General features: G+C 39.0%; 1 protein-coding gene across 4 annotated transcripts; it reads right to left on the reverse strand.

The window, feature by feature from the left end:
• Positions 1-14,599: 14,599 nt before the first annotated feature.
• Positions 14,600-19,701, reverse strand: LOC121877180. 4 transcript variants are annotated; one of them, XM_042382794.1, is made up of 2 exons: positions 19,622-19,701; positions 14,600-15,755 (listed from the first exon to the last, which is right to left on the reverse strand). In XM_042382794.1, exon 2 carries the CDS (start codon positions 15,740-15,742, stop codon positions 14,756-14,758), a length of 987 nt encoding a protein of 328 aa, XP_042238728.1. In that variant the 5' UTR covers positions 15,743-15,755; positions 19,622-19,701; the 3' UTR covers positions 14,600-14,755. The 4 variants fall into 4 exon arrangements, with proteins under 4 accessions (XP_042238728.1, XP_042238736.1, XP_042238742.1 ...); XM_042382802.1 differs by having other exon boundaries at positions 14,600-15,748; positions 19,622-19,696; XM_042382808.1 differs by having other exon boundaries at positions 14,600-15,751; positions 19,622-19,668.
• Between the last annotated feature and the right edge of the window lie 4,960 nt (positions 19,702-24,661).

Raw genomic sequence — 24,661 nt, forward strand, 5'->3', positions numbered from 1 at the left:
GCTCATTTTTGGGTGTAATGGAAAAGCCAGACAAGTAATAGTTGCCAATTTCCATTTAGGTTTTTCGTTAATTATTAACCAGTCTTTGCACCTCAGACTAAACGAAATAAAAATTTGGATTGTAAAGTTACATTATTACATCCCTGTCGGAATTTATTTCTTTTTTCTGCTGGGATTCGGAATTGAATTACAAAACTCGAGGAAAGTGGAAGGGTATCGGTAGGAGTGCCTCCCCGTGCCACTGCCACGTAGGTATACCCTAAACTGCGTAGGAGCAGCCATTGCAGCGTCTGCCCTGTGATATTTGTAGAATGATTTGTGCCTACTTCTGGAAACTGCTCGATTGTTCTAGACATTTACGTACTCCCGCTCTAGTATCAGCGTAGGGGTGGTTTTGGGTTAGACTAGGTTAACTTGCGGGTGAAACTTCGAATAAGTTAACCCGGATTTTTAATCACTCAGCCACATTACATAAACGATATAACTTAAGCTAAAATTCTTATATTGTTACACATTTTCTGAAAACGCGCAAACAATAAATGTATAGGCCATACTAATAAAACAGTGGTCGAAACCCATTACAATACTTATTATTTTCTCTGTAGACATTTGCATACGTTCCACTTTCATTGCGGTGTCCCAAACCTTCTAAGATTTTGTTTTACTCGACAATTATGTATTTGTTTACTTAAGTTATGAATGGGTGTTTCAGCCCTTGAATTTGACGTGTATAAGACAAGCCTCTCTGGGGCTTCTAACACAAACCCCTTTTGAATCTAACTCTAACCCATATGCGTCTGGGCAACCCGGAATTTTACAAACTTATTATATGTACTTTTTCTCTTACAACTCTGTTCATGTACTTCTCAGCCGTCATGTTTAGCTTTCATGTTGCATTTATTTACAATACGTTTATCCTCTTCACCACTGATCTAATACCGTGAGTGAGGCCATGTTAGTCTGAAGCAAATATTCGAACAATGTACAATACCAGCCACCAGGCAAATTCCGAGACAGGGACACCTGTTGTATCACTTAAGGTCTAGGATACTAACCACCAGTCCACCACCCGCTCTACCACTATGATATAATACTTACGACTTCACTACCACCACCCACGTCCTCTACCACAACACTGAATACTACACTACCACCATCACCCATTCTATCACAATAGTACTACCATCTCATATCACCACCACCTACTCTACCACAAGACTAACTGCCACCTTCACCACCGCCACCTACTCTACCACAAGACTAACTGCCACCTTCACCACCGCCACCTACTCTACCACAAGACTAACCTAACCGCAAGTCCAGAAAACCGTGAGGGCAAACTTTTTCGGGGTGAGGGTTGTAAACTCTTGGAACAATCTACCAGAGAGTGTTGTGACGGCACCGAGTGTGAGCTCTTTCAAGACAAGACTTGGCCAGCACTTGAGCGGGTTCAGGTACATTCAGGAGCCGGTGCACGCCCAGTATTTGCCAACAGTGCGTGACAGAGACGTGACCGATCGCCCGGGCGGCTAGCGAGCCGATCTTTTAGTGAAGATAAATGAAAAGGAAGAGTAATCAGAGACGTGACCGATCGCCCAAGCGGCTAACAAGCCGATCAGTGGCGAAAAGGATAAAAGTAAAAAAAAAATAAAAATACAAATTCTTAATTTTAGTTTATTGGGATTAGCCCACCCGGGCACAGGTCTCTACTGACCCACATCGGGGTCTGGGGGACGAAAATGTAATAATATAATAATAATTCACAAATCAAATTTATAAAAAAATAATAATAATAATAACAATAAAGACATACAAAAATGAAAAAAAATAGATCAAGAGTGAGAAACAAAGTACAGTACTGTCTATATGTTGTGTTGTCAAAGTAAGAGAAACAATTGAGACCCTGCAATTGTGTGTAAATGAGGCAGAAATTCAGATCAGTAACAATTTTGGTGTTGCCATATGGCAGAAGGGTCTACCATTAGACAACACATTATGCTTCCAATATCTTCGCAGTTAGTACCTAAATAAGATTTAAAATCGATGGTGCTATTTCGTTTTCTATGAATTAGAATAGTAAAGGTGTAACTAATGTAAAAATATTTTACAGCCGTAAACTGCTCCAATAGGTCTACCACCCTCTGTGTGAAGGACTGTATTTATTTACTCGTCCTGCATGATGTCCCTCCATGTTGGTGGTGCGTGACATCACGAAAAAACTGCTTGGGTTCTCATTTTCCATCTCTCTCAAGACTTGAATGTTTCGATGAGGTTGCCCTATTGTGTCTTATCTGAAGAGTTGTTTTGAGGCCCTCGATCAGCAGTCTACATGGATAAAATAATCGAGATGACATAGTTCCAGAATCATCTTGGTCACTCCTGAATATATCGGAACTTACTCCAGTGTTTCAAGGCTACACTTGACCAACACTGGAGCAGGTTCTGATACATTCAGGAGCCAGATCATGCCTTTGAACATTTTCAACCAACTGAGTCCCTAGCATATCTCGGAGACCAGACAAGGTGACAGTACTCCAGATTGGGAGAGCACTGTAATGACCACAGTCATACACGTCAGTTAACGCCAAAATCAGACGATTCATGTTACGCTCAATAGCCCACAAAACATGTAACTCTGCCTTCGTTTGAGTTCTCCATCTGAGGAGTTCGTTTTCTCATTGCTTCAAGACGCCTCAGTCCTCCGTTATCCCATTTTCTCTAACTTACTGAAATCAACCTCTCTGTAAAATGAATTTGAATGTTAGAGAGAACACCCTTGTTTTGAGTCAAATTAGATATGTTTGATTACAGTTAAAGCATACAAGGTCCTTCGTGAGTGATGTTGAACGCTTTAACTGACATGGTGCATCCTAGAGTGCTAAGAGAGTTGTGCAACGAGCTTGCAGAGCCCCTGAAGATCCTGTTTTGTAAATGCCTGGATGAACAAATGGTCCCCAGTGAATGGAAAGTGGCTTATGTAAGTCCTATCTTCAAGAAGGGCGATCGTCACTCCACGAACAACTATAGACCGGTGAGCCTGACCAGCATAATATGTAAAGTACTTGAAAGTATTATCAGAGATCCGCAGTGGAACATCTAATACGAAACAACCTTGTAAAAGATTGCCAACACGGTTTTATGCCGGGGCGCTCTTGCTTAACACAATTGCTCAAGGTATTGGATATTTGGACCCATATTCTGGAACAGGTGGTAATATCGACAATATTTACCTAGATTTTGCCAAGGCTGACAATGTACCCACTAACGGCTGAAAATCAAACTGGAAGGGTACGTAATTCGGGAAAGGCCTAGCGTGGATAGAAGACTTTCTACATGACCAAGCAGTGTGTGGTGATTAATGGCACGAAATCGTCATCTGTACCTGTAACAATTGGGGTACCACAGGGCAGTGTATTGGGCCTGCTGTTGTTTGTTTGTTTCATAAATGACATGCCTGACGTTGTACACTCCTCCATACAAATGTTTGCCGATGACGCCAAGTTATTTCCGGAAAATTAAGAACCAAGTGGACTGTGAAGAGCTGCAGAAGGACATCTGTGGGCTCCAGGAATGGTCAGAAATGGCTGCTGAGATTCAATGTCACGAAGTGTAAGAGGAAGCGCCAAGACTCAACGGTAAGGAGGCGTATCATATGTCCCAACGGGATGAAGAAACTGCACTAGTTGAGACTGTATGTGAGAAGGACCTAGGTATGTATGTTGACAATGAGCTGAAGTTCTCGGGCCATTGTGAGAAGAAGGTAAATCAAGCAAATAAATTATTGGGTCTTATAAGAAGGTCATTCAGATATCTAGATGGTCCATCCCTCGTAACGATCTTCAGGAGTGATGTGCTTCCCCATCTGGAGTACTGTCACCCCATCTGGTCACCAAGATATGCTAGGGACTGTCAGTTGGTTGAAAATGTTCAAAGGAGGGCCACCAGACTGGTGCCTGCACTTCGGCACCTCAGCTACCCTGAGATTGGGAGCGCCTGAACTTGCCTAGCTTATACTACAGACGGGCAAGGGGACCTAGTTGAGGTGTACAAGCATCTCAGGGGCACTACTCAGTTGAGTGTCCTTACTTGAGCTGGCGGACGCTTGCCCCACAAGGGGTCACAGCTCAAGATTGAAGAAGCCGCAAGTCCAGAAAACCGTGAGGGCAAATTTTTTCGGAGTGAGGGTTGTAAACTCTTGGAACACACCAAAGAGTGTTGTGACGGCACCGAGTGTGAGCTCTTTCAAGACAAGACTTGACCAACACTGGAGCGGGTTTAGGTACATTCAGGAGCCGGTGCATGCACAGTATTTGCCAACAGTGCGTGACAGAGACGTGACCGATCGCCCTGGCAGCTAGCGAGCCACTCTTTTGGTGAAGATAAATGAAAGAGCGTGACCGATCGCCTGCGGCTAACAAGCCGATCAGTGGCGAAGAGGATAAAAGTAAATGTTAGTAACATTGGGTAGGTAAGTGAGTGTTGAGTCTGCCAGTACAAACGATACCCCCGGTATATTCCCTAAGAATGACCATGAGGTTCCAATTGCTACTGAAGTCAGAGTATTTTGTTGCCCAAACATCAGAGAATCTGATGGTTGTAGTTTAGAGTTTGTCAGTTGTCTATTTAAGAAAGTCATTAATCTCCTGAACTATTCTGTCAACCTGTATAATCTCCAAGATCTAACGTCTCCCCGTGAATAGTTCCTTGTTCGCAACAGCCCTGAGCTCGCAGAATTGATGTTATCAACGTCGATATTCCACTTTTTCCTGGCAAGCTCAACCTCTGATTAGATTATATGAATAGACATAGGAAATTACCCTGATCAGGAACATCGGAGTCTAACAAAGTACAGTATACAGTGATCCATAATGGTAGAGAAGGTCTGGCATTGGTGAAATCAACCTTTCTGGTATGAATACAGGCCCGAGTTGCCCCACGGGCGCACGTATATACTGCGCACGAGGGAGAATCATGCATTCGTGACTCTTCCTCAACGTATCTCCAGGTATGTTAACCAGTCACAGTGTTCCACGCCGCCATATAAATTCAGTTTAACTTAGTCAATTTTGTGAATATCAGTGTTCATGTTGTAACAGTGAAATTGTCATTTACCCAGTGAAAGGATTAATATAAAGTAAGTGTCGTCTGGACCGTTGCCAGACGTATGTTTTGTATAGATGAAGTTAGACATTTACGCATTCGCGGACTCTTCCTCAACGTATCTCCAGGCCAGTGTGTTGAGCTGAATACTCATCGGCTACCGTGGGTCGGTAGCCGGGTTGGACAATGCCGTTAATTCGACAGGATTAAACTGGGAAGTCCGTTTCCTGCAAATCAAGCCCCAGCTCCCTTGGTGTGTGTGTCGGTCTACAACCAACCCCTAACAGCGATCTTCATTTGTTATGGAGCCACCATTATACCCTGGGGCACTCCTCACAGTTACATGGGCCTAAGTATTATTGTATCTTGATTGAGGGATAACTAGCAGAAATATAGTATCCCAGGTTAAGTATTGAACCACTGAATGAGAGTTAAATTTGCAATGTTGTTCCTCCCGAACTAACAGGAGATACAGTATTGTATGTTGCTGTACTTATGGAGTTTGTCCAGTGTATTGCATATTTGTCGGTATTGACCATGAAATAATAACCTGAGTGTATAATTTTGTAACCAAGAATTGAAAAGGTAATTTGTTACTTGTTAAAGTAAGACCTGAGGGTCCAGTGTTATCTGACCGTGTAGTAATTTCTGAATCTTACTTGTCAAAGAAATAATACAACAGTTGCATAATGAAGTACTGTAATGAGTAATAGTTGTGAAATGACATAATAAGTACTTGGAGTTGTTTAATGATATAATAAGTACTTGAAGTGTTTGATGAATTAATACTAAGTACTTGCGGATCTGTTTTATCAATGGTACAGTAAGACCTGAGGGTCCAGTTTGGTCTGAGTGGATTTAAATAACATCTTATTCACTCACTGTTAATAAATGTTGAATTAGTAATCTACGAGTATCACCTCTCTACTCCTTCTAAACATTCTGCCCCAGAAAATAATACTTTCTCACGTGCCTATATACACTCTACCACACTACCCGAAAGTTGTCCACGAGTTATATTATATTCTAACCAAAAGTCTGGTGGTGGCAGCCTACCCTTGTAAGTATAATAAGTGTATGTACTAAGAATAACATGGTTTGCAAACTAACCCATGTAGGAGAATATAAGTAAAAACAGAGTATACTTCAGAAAGGCAAGAACAATGAACTTTAGAAAATATAATATTACAGTATATACGAAAAGAAATGAAAGACTTGAAAAGTATAAGAAAAGAAAGATGAGACATGTATGTACATTGTGGAACTAAAGACAAGCATAGAAATTATTAAATAAATAATTCTGCTGAAGATTTAATATAAAACACATACATAACTAAGAAAAGAATTACTTATACAAGAATATAAGCCAGAAATATATATATATATATATATATATATATATATATATATATATATATATATAATAGTATATATATATATATATATATATATATATATATATATATATATATATATATATATATATATATATATATATATATATATATATATATATATATATATATATATATATACATATATATATATATATATATATACATATATATATATACACACACACATACATACATACACACACACACACACACACACACACACACACACACACACACACACACACACACACATACACACATATTGTATTATACACACACACACATACATAATATATATATATATATATATATATATATATATATATATATATATATACCTATATATATATATATATATATATATATATAATGTATATATATATATATATATATATATATATATATATATATATATATATATATATATATAGTGAAAAGACGTGTCTTGTAATTGGGAACTTATTTTTCTTTCTTGAGTTATCAGCATATACCTAGATCACGCAAACTCTACAGTGATTTAATTGCATATATATATATATATATATATATATATATATATATATATATATATATATATATATATATATATATATATATATATATATATATATATATATATATATATATATATATATATAGTGACCCCCTCCGCTAACGAACTCAATCCGCTTCCAGAAGGTCGCTCGCTAACCTAAAAAAAAGTTCGCTAACCGAAACCATTGTTTCAATGGGTTTTTGGGTAATTGGTTCCAGCTCACCGAAAATTTCCTAAATTCAACAAAAATGGTAGAAAAGTTCACTTACTTTAAGGTGTGTATGTAGAAGGCTCCTGGATGATGATGATGATGATGGGATTTAGAATGGGGGTGGAGGAGAAGGAAGAAGAGAAGGCATTGGGGTGGAAGAGAAGTCACCCCATGGTGCCATTTCACCCATAAAATTTTAGCTCTCTGGTTTAATTCAAGATTATTTTCTTTAAATCAACGCTGCACTGCATTATATATTGTCAATATATAAAATATATTTCAAAATGACCAATAATTTGCTTGGAAACACAGAAAAAAAGCGTTTAGTTGAAGAGAGTCTCAAGCAAGATGTTACCTCCAGTGAAAACAGAGAGAGACTGACGCCTGTTTGCTGTGTTAAGAGGCTGGATGCCGCGCATTAAACTAGTCACTTTACCTTCAATTTTGTTCAATAATTGTTAAAATGACTAAAAAATTGAATATTAAACTTTTAAAATTATTGAATAGTATAAACTTCTTGATATTTACAAAAATAGTAAGGAATTTAAGCCCTAGAACCGATTAATGTATTGGCGGACTGATACTAAAGCTGGTTGCCCTGTCAGTGCAAGCGAAAACATGTTGAGGTCGGTTCGTAAGAAGTTCGTTAAGCGAATTTTTTTTCGTTAACCGAATTGAAGATCCTTATGGAAGGCAGTTCGTTAATCGAAATTACGTTAACCGAGGTGTTCGTTAAACGAGGGGTCACTGTATATATATATATATATATATATATATATATATATATATATATATATTAAATAAAGAATTGAAGGATGATAACTATAAAACAGGATACTCATTGAAAAGAATGCTACAAAGAACATGTAAGTATATGAATAAATCAGAATCTAAGAGAGAATAATATGAAATATGAAGTAAAGGAACTCGGCCCAGTACAGCACTTTACTCCTGAAGATTGTTACGAGGGACGGACCATCTAGATATCTGAACGACCTTCTTATAAGACCCAATAATTTATTTGCCTGATTTACCTTCTCGCAATGGCCCGAGAACTTCAGCTCATTGTCAACATAGACACCTACGTCCTTCTCACATTGTCTCAAATAGTACAGTTTCTTCATCCCGTTGGGACATATGATACGCTTCCTTACCGTTGGTACGCCCCAGGTACATCCTCTTACACTTCGTGACATTGAATCTCAGCAGCCATTTCTTCGACCATTCCTGGAGCCCACAGAGGTCCTTCTGCAGCTCTTCACAGTCCGCTTGGTTCTTGATTTCCCGAAATAACTTGCGTTATCGGCAAACATTTGTATGGAGGAGTGTACAACGTCAGGCATGTCATTTATGAAACAAACAAACAATAGCGGGCCCAATACACTTCCCTGTGGTACCCCACTTGTGGCAGATACGGATGATGATTTCGTGCCATTAATCACCACACACTGCTTGCGGTCATGTAAAAAGTTTTTTATCCACGCTAGGACATTTCCCCGAATTCCGTACTCCTCCAGTTTCATTTTCAGCCTTTCGTGGGGTACACTGTAGAAAGCCTTGGCAAAATCTAGGTAAATATTGTCAATATTACCACCCCGTTCCAGAATATGGGTTCAAATATCCAATACCTTGAGCAATTGTGTTAAGCAGGAGCGCCCCGGCATAAAACCGTGTTGGCAATCCTTTACAAGGTTGTTTCGTAGATGTTCCCTTGCGGCATCTCTGATAATACTCTCAAGCACTTTACATATTATGCTGGTCAGGCTCATCGGTCTACCGTATATTGTTCGTGGAGTGACGATCGCCCTTCTTGAAGATAGGACTCACATAAGCCACTTTCCATTCACTGGGGACCATTTGTTCATCCAGGCATTTACAAAACAGGATCTTCAGGGGGTCAGCAAGCTCGTTGCACTTCTCTCTTAGCACTCTAGAATGCACCGTGTCAGGGCCGGGACTCTTATGGACCTTCAGCTCATTGTCAACATACACACCTAGGTCCTTCTCACACACAGTCTCAACTAGTGCAGTTTCTTCATCCCGTTGGGACATATGATACGCCTCCTTACCGTTGGTACGTCCCAGGTGCATCCTCTTACACTTCGTGACATTCAATCTCGGAAACCATTTCTTTAACAATTCTTGAAGCTCACAGAGATCCTTCTGCAGCTTTTCACAGTCCGCTTGGTTCTTAATTTCCCGAAATAACTTGGCGTCATCTGCAAACATTTGTATGGAGGAATGTACAGCTTCAGGCATGTCATTTATGAAGAAAACAAAGAGCAGCAGGCCTAATACACTGCCCTGTGGTACCTCGTTTGTTACGGATACAGATGATGATTTCGTGGCATTAACCATCACACACTGCTTGCGGTCAAACTTAACCTAATGTAGCTTGCCATTACTGGACTTCCTAATCTAGATGTCAATTAAGATCATTAAAGTATCTTAATAAATAACAAGATTTAAATATTTTTAATGTGAAAAAGCCAACTTTCAGAACATACAGTACTATATTTTAGTGCAGTACTGTACGGGTTATGTTCCTGAAGCCTACTTGGTTTAAGGCTAGACAGGGCGGTAGACAAGGATGTGTGCTCTCTCCAACACAACAGTATAATGTCTATTCAGGATTTTGTATGAGAGAAGTTGTAAGTACTGTAGTAATGAAAAAAATAAAGTGAATGGTAAAAGTAATATAAAATATTCAATATACAGATGATACTACTCTTATTACAAATAGTGAAGAAACACGACAAAAACTGGTGAACGATTAGAGGAAAAAGTGGTTATTCAAAAGATAATTTTAGGTGGACTTTGAAGCCAAAATGATACATATTAGGTTAATTGTTACTCAACTACTGGGCTCAGGAGCCAAGTAAGAACATTAAATAAAGATACGTACTGTATTGTACAGTAGTCACGTTTTGGCAAGCTTCACAAATTTAAAGGACAGCAGTAAAATGTATTTTATTTATCATTTCACCACTTATCAGCTTACTTGTCATTTGGGTAGTTGGTCATTTTTTTGTTGTGAACTTGATTAACCAGTGTTATTACAGGAGGAAATCGGAGTACAGTACACAGTGAAAATCTGTGATGTTTGGGAGGGTCACACTGGATAGCACCATTCCCACACCTGTATTGGGCCACTAGGCCTGGACACAATAGTAAGTTACAGTATATGTGCATTACTGCTGCACCACCAAGTTCAATGAAAAAAAATAATATCCTGAAAATAAAACAAATTAATTCACTTAAACTATAAGCTAACACTGATGCTGAAAAATAATACATATTGGACTGTTTTGCTTCTCTGTTCTTCATAATGGAAGGAAAAATAATAACTTATATTGTAATGGCATAAAAAAGTTTATTAAATCATATACCTGTACAGCACTGTACTGTATACAGTATACATTATGATCATAAAATAAATATTGATTCTAGGAAAATACAACAATCAAAATTTATGATTTTGAAATACTGTAAGTTATCAACATTATTTCCAAACATAATAAATTTCAATGATGTTTTAACAAACTGAAAAAAGTTTACATCCAGTCTGTTGTAAGTAATTACATAACAAAGACCTATAACTACCAAAAATCAATGGAGTGAAACCATCTTGGTACCGTACATGACCATCACCCACCCATAACACCATTTACTGTACAGGATATACAGTACAAAAATTAGTTTCCTAAAATTCTGTCTAAATTGCTGTTTAAGCTGATTTTACAGACTTGTGATTACACCTTACACACACACATATGTACAAAAGCAAACACACGCACACACACACACACACACACACACAGCCTCCACCAGGGCACTCCCATAAGATCTCTCCTTCCTCATCAATGATGACCTCAAGGATACTCCTATTACAAATATAATATGTTGAAAATTTCATCATGGATATCAGTGTGAACTACTGTCCATGAATCTTATAAAGACCTCCAGAATACCCTGAAGTCTCCAGAATTGGACTGCCACCAGTCTTGTCACCACCAATCATACATAACCTCTTCTTCAACGATGTTCTGCCTTCATCTGCCTCACTGATCCCCAACACCCTCCAGGCCGTGAACTCCACTAAACCATTACCCAAATATCAATACTGTATATAAATTGATAATGTTAAACTAAAAGTTCATTCCAAACCAAACTGCAGCTAACTTGACAAATAAATAATCTATGATATTGTACAGTAATTAAGTTTAGTTGATTCTTGTCATTTGTCATCATCACTGGTTTAGCCTTTTGCCTTGCTGCAGAACTGTTGTTGATAAGACTGTCACTATGGGGATTATTAGAGTACAGTAATATAGTAATATCATCTGTTCATAATCAGGCTGGAGACTACAGAACTAATCGCTCCTGATAAGACAAGGTGAACTAACAAATCCTATGCTGATGGCTGTGAAGAACTACTGTACGTGTGGATATTTCATCACATTTAATATTTTCTCACTTCCCCATTGGATCTGTATTCCAGACATGAAATCTAACTATAATACAGTACAGTATAGTACAGGTAACATCATTCTACCCTGTATTACACGTTTAGCATAAATTATTTTGTAGCACATTGTTTCATTTTCTATTAAGGCAATGCACAACCATTATAACACTGATTCTTATACAGTAAAACCGATGAAATATTCTAAAATTTCAGCTTTACTGTACAGATACCCAATAATTAGTACACGTTAAGTTCAGCTTCACCACTATATTTTGATACTGTCTGACAGGTTCTTTAGAGATGTGTTTGTTTTAATGCACAGAATGCAAATCCAGTGGTGAGACACGTAAAATATACTGAACTAATAATACATAGCTTACTTTATGCATACAGCTTTGTTACTACAGTACTTTGATAAACTTTTTTTTCATAAAACAGTACAGTACAGTACAGTACCTCTAAATTCAGATACAGTGTACTGTACATTATCTTGTTGAAAGAAGAGAAATGAATTATGAAAAGAACATTTAGCTTTAAATATAAGACAAAATGTTTTGTTTTAATAATATAAACTGCAGTACTGTACTATACATTGCATTTTCTCAAATCAAACACTTCCAGGAAAATAGACAAAATGAATTATATTTGATTTATTCATTTTCTCTATTCTCCAGGAAGTATTTGATCTTAGATTATTTTTTTTTTATTCAAGGTAGGTACGTCTGCATGTATCAGGTTGGATTTGGTTATTTCATTTAATCTGCTTTAAAAGAAATGCATAATACAGTACCTCAGCCTCCGTAATACATGTAGTATATCCCTGCTCACATAATGGTGAACCTTCCAAGGGACACATAAATTTTCATTAATGTGTAATTTCTCTTCCAACAATGGACATGTCTGTATTTGGAGGTAATGAACAAGTTTTGGTAGAGGTTTACAATAAGGGTGCCTATAAACTATAGCTGTTTTGGGATATTATTTATAAAATATGAAAATTACTGTAGATGTTCATATACAGTACCCGGTAATTTGTTAATCCACTAGCAAAACAGAAATTTTGACTTCCATTTTCAAATCCCAAAATGGCTTTTATCATGGAGGCTATCAGTAAATAGATCAGAGACTACAAATACCTATACAGTAGCACACTTCAGCAAATTATAATAAACCATCACTTATCCAACAGATAGTTTGTTTTAATTTGCTAGGTGTTGAATGCACAGAGGCCACAGCCTACTTGCTGAAGACACAGATGCACAGCCTACAGCACAGCGTGTATTTACCATAAGCGAAAATAATTCTGCACATATCAAGTGTTACATTAATTTTGTAAAGAGGAAAATATAATTATTAAGACACTTATTATATGTATTACATGCAGAACAAAATTAAAGTATAATATATAAAATCATAAACTAATTTACAAAATATAAAACAAAAATATTTTTCTAAAATAAAGATTCCAGAACACAGTACTGTACAGTAGTTACAATGAAAAAGAAAGCTATGTTGTATTACTGTATCATTAAAACAATGAATGTTCAACAGAAAAATTTCAGAATAAGAATCAAAATACAAATACCTGTATTGTATATTTTTCATGCAAATATGGTAATGCAAAATTTTAACATCAGTAACCCTAAGAGGTTGAGCCTACAGTGGACTGGTGTAGCAACAATCAAGGACAATGTTAGCCAATGTCCAATGATAGCCTACCCAACTGTTATCAATATCAGATACCCGGTAAATCTACAATTTAGCATAAGTAAGATTCTGGCGACCTTCGGGGGTTGGGTTACTAGTATTGAAATGTGACTCACGTTATCTAGGATATAGGAAATGTACATGTACTTTTTTTTTTAATAATCCTTTTCACTACTGATTGGTTCGTTAGCCGCTTGGGCGATCGGTCACGTCTCTGTTACGCACTGTTGGTAAGTACTGGGCATGCACTGGCTCCTGAATGTACCTGAACCTGCTCCGGTGTTGGTCAAGTCTGGCTTTGAAAGAACTCGCACTCGGAGCCGTCACAACGTTTTCTGGCAGATTGTTCCAAGAGTTCACAACTCTCACTCTGAAAAGTTACCCCTCAGTTTTCTGGACTAGCGGCTTCAACAATAAGCTGTGAACCCTTGTAGGGCGAGAGTCCGCCAGCTCCAGGTAAGGACACTTCACTGAATAGTGCCCTTTGAGATACTTATACTGTACACCTCAATTAGGTCCCCCCTTGCCCGTCTGTAGTATAAGCTAGGCAATTGCAGGCGCTCTAATCTCTCAGGGTAGCTGAGGTGCCGAAGTGCTGACACAAGCCTGGTGGCTCTCCTTTGGACATTTTCAATCAACTGACAGTCCCTAGCATATCTCGGGGACCAGACGGGGTGACAGTACTCCAGACGGGGAAGCACCTCACTCTTAAAGATCGTTATGAGGGACGGACCGTCTAGATATCTGAATGACCTTCTTATAAGACCTAATAATTTATTTTCCTGATTCACCTTCTTTTCACAATGGCCTAAGAACTTCAGTTCATTGTCAACATACACACCTAGGTCCTTTTCACATTCAGCCTCAATTAATGCAGTTTCTTCATCCTGTTAGAACATATGATACGCCTCCTTACTGTTGGTACGTCCCAGGTGCAGCCTCATACACTTGGTGACATTGAATCTCAGCAGCCATATATCTTATATGGGCTGGTTTTTATTTTTTCATTATAAACACCAGCAAGAATATTCTGGCTGTTTCTTAATTAAATTCGGATATCATGATGATTAAGCACCTCAGCTTATCCCACCTGATGGTTAACCATCCTAACACAAAAGAATGCACAATAAGGTTGTTAAAGTACAGTACAGTACTTATATTTTGGTTACAAAAATACAAAAGAATGCACAATAATTTTATTAAATATTTACATTAAATATTACAGTACAATAAAGTACATTTCATTGGATATTGTAATAATCATGTACTGTACAATAAGTCATTAAAGTAATGTTACAAAAATACAAAAGTATGCACATTAAGTTCATATAACACTATTACATTGGATACTGTAAAGCAATATGCTTACAAAAATTTTCAAAAGCATTATCAGAATAACGATCGTGCCACATAAATTCTGTTAAGTAAGAATTCATAAAGTCTCTTTTGCAGCCACGCATCGTCTTGATGTGACTTTTATGCCTATTCCAATATGACTCAACTGTTCGAGTGTGAGCACCACAATGTGGATCCACAAAGTTGATTGAAGAGTTAACAGGTTTGTTTGTGTCACCACTGAGATCTTGGAGATTACAGTATGCCCTCCACTCATCACAGTAAATAATGGATCCTGGCTGAATCACTGCTTGTATAATGGGAAGAAGAGTAGCAGCATCTCTTGACTGGACTACTTCCATGTACCCTGTGGTCGGTTTGGTGCTTGTGTCAGTGATACTGAAGACCCATACAGGAGATATAGGAGGTACAGGAGTGTGTGGTGCTTGTCCACGATGATGCTTTGGTTTTTGAGTAAAGCAAGATTCCTCTATTTCCACAATAATCCCAAGACCGCCGAGTTGAATTGGATTTGCTTGAAAATGCTTTGAGCACACTTCCCGAAAAAAACTATAGCAATCAATCATTGTTTTCTCAGAAATATTCACATGACGGGTTGCTGTTCTTTCACCGACGCGTTCACTCCACAGATATATTGCATGCACCCATTTCTGAAGTGTCACATGGGATTTAGAAAAAAAAGATCCAGTTCTTATGGTAGCTGTGAATTTGTACTTCTTACAGTATCTGGTCTGGCATTTCCATGCAAAGCCATCTTTACTTCTAGAATGTTTTGTCCAGTTCATCCGATTATGGCAACTTTGACAATGCATTTCATGTTTTAGAAGTCCATGTTGTTTAAGCCAATTAATAACTGGCAAGGGATTCTCACACAACAAAGGTAGCACATCAGTCTGGAAAGTATTGTCTGGCATCATCCCACAAGGATAATTCCCATCTGGATGATCATCTGTTTTATGGTCTGCCATGGTCTACTGCTATCTGATTGAGTAATAAGGAAGCATGTATCTTTTTGTATAGTAACTTTAGGTTATGAAGTGGTCAAGTTGGACCTCAGTAGTCACCTGAAATAGCCCCCTCCCCCCACAGCTTATTAGTGTATTTTCCATAGCTAAAAGTGTGTTTTGGAGTAGAGTACATACAAAGTTTTAAGGTTGTTTTTCAACAGTTATATTGCACCGGTTACATTTCAGCCAGGTGTCACTCTGGCACCCTTGAGGAATGTTCTTTTATGGCCTCCAGTTCAAAGTGTCAACCTGTGAAATCTGAAGATATTACAGTATATAAAAGTGATATCCCGGTTAGCTGGAATATTTGGTACAGAACTCTTCCGGGAATGAGAAATTTCCAGGTACAGTATTGAGATCAATTTCTCATCCCCAGAAAAAATCCCGGAATTTTTCTGGGTACAGTACATGTACTGGGGTAAGTTTTCTGAGAGTCTAAACTATGCAACTTGCATGGACAGACATTACTGCATCTCGTACAGACAGGGACAGATACAGAGCTGTATTTATTTATGCAAACACCACTGTAAACGTACAATATATTGTAAATAAACAAAATAATGTATACTACTACTGCACTGTATACATTATACTCACCAGCACATGCTGTTGTCTTGAGCTTGTGATTATGTGATGATACAGGATGGCCTGACTCTGTCCTGTACCATCTACTGTATATATATATATATATATATATATATATATATACACACACACACCTGGATCACTCGCACCTACAGTGATTTACTTGCATATATATAGCTGTACTGTATATATGTGTGTGTGTGTGTGTCAGGTGACAATCATTAGATATGTTATTAGTAGGGTATCACCTAATGGAATCAACAATAACACATTGTATGTACCACAAAACACACTTCATGGTGAAAGCACCATTTGGAAACTGGACTATACCCTACCTGTAATTTAACCACCCTGACATTACCTGGGAATGTGAATCTTAAGGTACTGTAACTATGAATTCAGTATACAGTACACTGTACAGTACTCACTCTGTATATGATTTAAGCCTGCCCCACACAATAACAAAATTAGCATGTAGAAATACACAGGAAAAATAACATGCATGTACAGTCCCCTTCACTAATGCATTTACAGGGGGTCGTCAGGTTTTGTGCAGTGTGGCAGCCTTGTGTTTGTTTACATTTGACAGAAGGAAACTCTTAATAGTAAACATACAATGGGATCAAATTAAAAAATAGTAAAACAAATGTATCAAAGATAATGATTTGTGGAATGTTTATATGACGAGGCCCTGTGAATGCACTAGTGAAAGGGACTGTAGCTGCATATATATACTGTATAAAAGAATGTGCAAATGGATACTGTATTAAGAAATACTGACAAGTATCTATACTTAAAATACCCAGGTTATTTTTCCTGGGCTTAATCCACCATCATGGTTAGGTTTTTTTTTTTTTTTTTAATTAGGTTTTGTTTGGTTAGGTTAAGTTTTGTTTAGTTAGGTAACATTGGTAATAGTGGAAGAGACAGTTAGTAAAAGGAATTATTTATGAAATTTGTTCATATTTTCCACAGATGTTGTTTGGATGATAGTAAGTACTGTATCGGGTAATAAAGTGATACACCTTTTTCCTATGATTTTTAAGGTTGGGTTAGTTTTGAGTAATAACCTAGGAGACTGCTTTATGGCAAGGTGCAATTCTAAAGATATTTTCTAAAGAATAAAACTTCTTTCTACCTCTAAAATAACCTATGATAGTGGAGGAATTGCTAATTTAATAATTTTGCTTTGGCAATTTTTTCATCCTCACCATAAATCTGTGTCAACACAATACCTCCTGCAACACCATATTGACTTGTTTGCATTAATAATATGTTGTAGATATGATAAACCAACGAAACCTGCTATCATAAAAAGGAAGGATATTATTTCACATTAGGTTTGGTAAGTTAATTTACATTAGGTTGGAAGATTTGGTTAGATAAGGCACCATATGGAAAGGTTGCTCAAAGTCATTCGGGTCCTCAGCATTTGGTTGGTCACTGGGAAGAATTTGTTAACAGATGAAGTGCAAAAATGGTATCCTCATGTGATGGAACATATTTACTCACAAGAACTAAGGAAGAACAAAATTATAAGTTACAATTCCTCCACCCCTTTGCAAATATTCAGTACCGGGTATTATTTTACTTTCGGACAACACAGAAATCTTAGGAATTTGGTATCTATTATAGTTAGATTCGACATTTCTAAGACACTTCTTCTATTACGTTTCCCTCAGAAACAACAAATATGCCAAGGGGCCCATGGAGGCAGAGCCTCCATAGAATTGTTTAAACTACTGATTGCAAAGATAAAATTCATAACATTCCTATGTTGTCCAAAAGTAAAAATTTACTGAATACTGTACTCTAAGGTAAGAAAAAAAAGCCTTCCATTATGAACATATTTCCTTGGTAAAATTATCGTTTCGGTCACGCACCTATTTGGAAGTCGTTCAAAACATAAAAAATATCAGAAAACCATAATTATAACCGGTAAATTTGCATTGTCACACCGTTCACTTTTAGCAAGTAAAAAATATATTTTTGTAGTGTATTTGTGAGTGTTTAGACCGAATATGACCTTCATTTTTGGCGGAAATTAGCCGGGTTTTTTTTTAGCGATTTTTTTTTCGTTTGACGTTTTCAAAAAAAAGTGGCTAAGCGACTGAAAAATAGAAAAAAAACACTAGAAAAACCAAAACCTAACCTAACTGACTCTCACCATATAGTGGAATCAACTATTTCTCACCTTATTGGCCAGTTCTTGTTCGTCGTTGCATTCTGGGATTCTTACCCAACGCCACATATGTTGGTCTTTGCGATATTTACATTCCGTCTTGCTCTTAGTAGACTTTACTGAGGTTGAAAGAACACCATGCGATCGAAAAAATGCTATAATTTCTACGTTTTTTTTTCCAAAAACTCGCAATCAGCTCCATATACTTAAAGTGACATCCATCGCAGACTTCCATGGTCGGAACTGAACTTGAATTTCAAAATATGAGACCCAAAATAAAACTCGATTTTGATTGGGCCAAATGTACTCTGAATTAGCAAAAACGCTTTTGATTGGCCGTGTGACGGGTATGCATGCGCATCATGATTTATGAAGGAGACGCGAGAGACACGCAGTGTTGGGTGAGAGGCAGACGATAATGGCGGGAGGTTAATGGAAGAAAATAGAAATTTTTGGGGAAAGCTATCTCCGTTATTATACATTTCCGTCGGTAATGTAATAGATGAAAATTATCTTATAATTAGACGTCTTATTCGATTATGATAATAGATTAGTGGTAGGAATGAACGGTGTGTAAACGCAATAATACCTTTTAACCTAACCAAACTTAAAATCCTAAAATTCGATGCATAACCGAAAAAAATAATAATACCAGTTCCTTTAGTTACTGGTTAACGGAGTCAGGATTCGGTTAATTTTCATTTTTAAAGAATTTACACAGGAAATGAAGGTCTGACATGAATTGTACAATGCATGCAAATACATTAGAAATATATAATATCAACTATATAAGGTGAGGCGTACTTAAAGCATATAACTACTCTCACCTGAAGATTAGCCCACCACCCCTTTGTTCCACGTGAACTTTAACCACCCCAGTGCTACCTAAGTGGGCGAGTCTTAAGGTGACAGGAGACATACTCACCTGAAGATTACCCCCCACCTCCCTCAGTTTAATCCACCTGAAGTTTACCCACCCCGAATTCTTCCTGGGATGGGCGAATCTTCAGGTGACCCATTATTAATAGCATTAATTTTATGGGCGAGAAAAGGTGAATAATACATAAGGATACTATCGGCTGAAGACTGTTTACCCTTTACGGTGTTTATACTCCGACCCCAAGACGACTAATGTTGGTTAAATTCACGAACATATCCATTGATTTGTTGATTTATTATAATATGAATAAGTAGATAACATAAAGATATATTTATTTTTCTTTAGGGTCTTTTCGTTCTCATCGTCACTTTCAAATGAAAATAGTAGTAAATGGTTAAACAGATTTGTTCGTGGTACACCTGTAACATAAACTATCTTGTGGTGGGGGTGATAAACATTTTCCTCGCGTCTTATTTATTGATCAAGAGTGTGCTGACCTCTGGCAGGTTTCCCAAATATGTTTTTTCAGAGGTATCCTATACGGTGAGATGCAGGAGGTTTTAAGGTGGGGGTACAGTAATAAAATTTAATTGAGGGAACCTTAACTTTTACTTTTATCCTCTTTACCACTGATCGGCTCGTTAGCCGCTTGGACGATCGGTCACGTCTCTGTTACGCACTGTTGGCAAGTACTGGGCATGCACTGGCTCCTGAATGTATCTGAACCCGCTCCAGTGTTGGTCAAGTCTGGTCTTGAAAGAGGTCACACTCGGTGCCGTCACAACACTCTCTGGTAGATTGTTCCAAGAGTTTACAACCCTCACTCTGAAAAAGTTTGCCCTCACAGTTTTCTGGACTTGCGGCTTCTTCAATCTTGAGCTGTGACCCCTTGTGAGGCGAGCGTCGCCAGCTCCAAGTAAGGACACTCGACTGAGTAGTGCCCTTTGAGATGCTTATACACCTCAATTAGGTCCCCCCTTTCCGTCTGTAGTATAAGCTAGGCAAGTTCAGGCGCTCCAATCTCTCAGGGTAGCTGAGGTGCCGGCACCCAATAAACAAGACATGACTTACCGCCTAACATGGTGTTTGTTTATGTGTCATCCTACTCATTACTGCTTGCGGTAACAGTCCTAGACCACCGCGTGGAACTGTTATATAGCCCTAGACTACCACGTGGAACTTATATAGCCCTAGACTACCACGTGGAACTGTTATATAGCCCTAGACTACCACGTGGAACTTATATAGCCCTAGACTACCACGTGGAACTGTTATATAGCCCTAGACCACCGCGTGGAACTGTTATATAGCCCTAGACTACCACGTGGAACTGTTATATAACCCTAGACTACCACGTGGAACTTATATAGCCCTAGACTACCACGTGGAACTTATATAACCATGGAGCTACCACGTGGAACTGTTACCATAGCCCTGAACTGCCACGTAACTTATATAGCCTAGACTACCGTGGAACTGTTTATATAGCCCTGGACTACCACGTGGAACTGTTATATAACCCTAGACTACCACGTGGAGCTGTAGCCCTAGAGCTGTTATATAGCCTAGACTACCACGTGGAACTGTTATATAGCCTAGACTACCACGTATAGCCTAGACTACCCACGTGGAACTGTTATATAGCCTAGACCACCGCGTGGAACTGTTATATAGCCTAGACTACCACGTGGAGCTGTTATATAGCCCTAGACTAGCCCACGTGGTTATATAGCCTAGACTTATATATAGCCCCTACCGTGGAACTACCACGTGGAACTGTATATAGCCCTGGACTACCACGTGGAACTTTTTATATAACCTAGACTACCACTTGGAGCTGTTATATAGCCCTAGAACTACCACGTGGAGCTGTTATATAGCCCTGAACTACCACGTGGAACTGTTATATAGCCCTAGACTACCACGTGGAACTGTTATATAGCCCTAAACTACCATGTGGGCTGTTATATAGCCGTAGACTACGTGAAACTGCTATATAGCCTAGACTACATGAAACTGCTATATAGCCTAGACTACCACGTGGAACTGTTATATAGCCCTAGACTACCACGTGGAACTTATATAACCCTATACTACCACGTGAAACTGTTATATAGCCTTATACTACCACGTGAAACTGTTATATAGCCCTAGACTACCACGTGGAACTGCTATATAGCCCTAGACTACCACGTGAAACTGTTATATAGCCCTATACTATCACGTGAAACTGTTATATAGCCCTAGACTACCACGTGGAGCTGTTATATAGCCCTAGACTACCACGTGGAGCTGTTATATAGCCCTAGACTACCACGTGGAACTGTTATATAGTCTTAGACTACCACGTGGCGCAGTTATCTAAACCCAAACTACCACATGGAGCTGTTATCTATCCTAGGACAGGGATAAGGCAGCTATGAAAGGGTGGCCGCTGCGTCACGCAGAACCTAGCAACAACGTGGTGAGTCAGGAGGCAGTCACGTATTAGTATTGATCGTGTCCCAGGAGCAGACGCCAGCCTCTTTAGCCTGGGATAAGGACGTTGGTCTCTTTTTTGCTCAGTATCGTTTTCTAGGCTGTATTCTAAAATCAGTATATTGACTGGGGAAGAATATGTAAACAGTGTTACACGGGGTAGATATTTTACTTTACTTTTATCCTCTTCCCCACTGATCGGCTCCTTTGCCGCTTGGACGATCGGTCGCGTCTCTGTTACGCACTGTTGGCAAGTACAGGGCATGCACTGGCTCCTGAATGCATCGAACCTGCTCCAGTGCTGGTCAAGTCTGGTCTTGAAAGAGCTCACACTCAGTACCGTCACAACACTCTCTGGCAGATTGTTCCAAGAGTTCACAATTCTCACTCCGAATAAATTTGCCTTCACAGTTTTCTGAGCTTGCGGCTTCTCAACCTTGAGCTGTGACCCCTTATGGGGCGGGTATCCTCCAATTCCAAATATGGACACTCTACTGAGTAGTGCCCTCTGAGAAGTTTATAAACTTCAATTAGGTCGCTCCTTGCCTGCCTATAGTATAAGCTAGGCAATTGCAGGCGTTCTAATCTCTCTGGATAACTGAGGTGCCGTAGTGCAGACACCAGTCTGGTGGCCCTCCTTTGGACACATTCAATCAACTGACCGTCTCTGGCATATCTCTTGGACCAGATGGGGTGACAGTACTCTAGACGGGGAAACCCTGGCAAAATCTAGGGATATATTGTCGATATTATCACCCTGTTCCAGAATTTGAGTCCAAACATCCAATACCTTGAGTAAGTGTGTTAAGCAGGAGCGTCCCTGCATAAAACCGTGTTGGCAGTCCTTTACAAGCTTGTTTCAAAGTAGATGTTCCATCATGGCATCTCTTTTAATGCTCTCTAGTACATGACACAATATGCTGGTCAGGCTCACTGGTCTATAATTATTAGTGGAGTGACGATCGTACTTCTTAAAAATAGGGTTCACATAAGCCATTTTCCAGTCACTGGGGACCTTTTGCTCATCCAGGCATTTACAGAACAGGATCTTAAGGGGCTCCGCAAGCTCGTTGCACAGCTCGCTTAGCACTCTGGGATGCACCTATTGGTAGTACACTCGAGTCGTTGACTTCGTATGCACAGACTTTCAAACAATATGATGTAACTTGCCCACATCTTGTTCATAAATTGATTGATGACGCCATGACGATATGGAGGAGGGACATTAAACAAGGTCCAGAGAAGCGATTTTGTTAATTGTTTAGCTTGTACCCAACTATACTACAGCTCGGTATAAATTAGTCCAGGGCTTTTCCATCACTCTATATATCATTCATTTTCATATAATTTACCAGATAGATAAGGATATTCAAGTGGTGGGCGTCACGTTCAGTCATGGCTCCCGAGTCCGGACGACCTGTATCAAGCTATATTTTGCCCTACTCTGCCTTGCGCTGTCCTCCCATACTTTAGGTCTTATTTAAGAAGTATTTGGCATAGTCTTGTTGTGTATGATCATAGGTGTACGAATCAAACTTGTTTATCTTAGTATACGTGACCGAAATGCCAACACCACCCAACGCACACACGAACGTGGGGTTTGTTTTACACGAGTAGTTTCCCAAGAATTACACCGCTTCCCCATCGACTGCTTCCCTTTGACCTTTTGCTTATGTTATATATTTGTGTATCTTGTGCTTTTATCATGTACAATTAGGGACAACTTAGTCTAGCTTGGTTTAATTCTTGAAGTGTCTTGAGTGGAGGGAACACCCAGAAATTTGATAAGAAATATAACCTGTACCTCTGTGTATGTAAATCAAGGAGGAAGTTGAATAAAGCGGGGAAGGGGAACGTGTTCTCTGTGCCCCTGTGTGCACCCCGGGCCTGCCTATCCTACAGGGAAGTGAAACATGACAGACACTACACTGGTATATGTTACATATGTCAGCGTAATGAGGGAAACGACTCCCCTCACGTCGTGTAAACACTGTTCGAGTCTGGAGGTCGCGCAGGTCATGACGGTGAAGTCGTCTTCCTGCACTAGATGATCTGGGCGGGAAGTAACACTCGCTCTCCATTCTGCTAACTCGGATATACTCCAGACCTGTAATTAATTCTTCATTAGACATTAATTTCGTGTAATATTATTTAGTGTTATATAATTGTCATTCCCAGGAAAAATAACCATAGGAAAGTAAATCAAGATGGCTGTCATCCCAGTGTCACAGTCCATATCGTGACAATGTATACGGTTCCTGGATAGTCATGAAAAGTAATGGTGTATACTGAGGACCCAATATCCTCAAACTAAATTGTAGTGTTATATACACACAGTAACACTCAGCCACCACCGTCACAGCAGTGGTCACATAGTAACACTCAAGAGCTGTACATTGTTTAAAGTTTGCTCTCTCACACGCGTGTGCTACTGAGGGAGGTGGCCAGCAGGTGTGGCACTACCACCCCGCGCGGCCTCTCGCTATTGATCCAACACGTGTAGCTGCTGCTGCTGCTTCCTGAAGGTGTAACCATTGTTGAAGATGTGGTCTTGCTACTATTGGTGCCTCCTCTATAGTTGTGGCCTGTGTTTTAGGTTGGCTGCTGCCGCTGCCTCCTGAAAGTGTGGCCAGCGTTGTAGGTGTGACCCTGCTGCTGATACTAATTTCTGGATTATGGCCAGAATTGTAGGTGTGGCCTTGTTACTGACTTCCAGAGGTGTGGCCCCATTACTGTTGCTCCCTTCTGTAAGTGT

The sequence above is a fragment of the Homarus americanus genome, unplaced genomic scaffold (genome assembly GCF_018991925.1).
Source record: "Homarus americanus isolate GMGI-L3 unplaced genomic scaffold, GMGI_Hamer_2.0 scaffold33468, whole genome shotgun sequence".
Classification (NCBI taxonomy): Eukaryota; Metazoa; Arthropoda; class Malacostraca; order Decapoda; family Nephropidae; genus Homarus; species Homarus americanus.

Excerpts from the sequence above, each read along its gene's own strand:
- LOC121877180 (XM_042382794.1), bottom strand. The coding sequence starts at position 15,742 with ATGGCAGACCATAAAACAGATGATCATCCAGATGGGAATTATCCTTGT.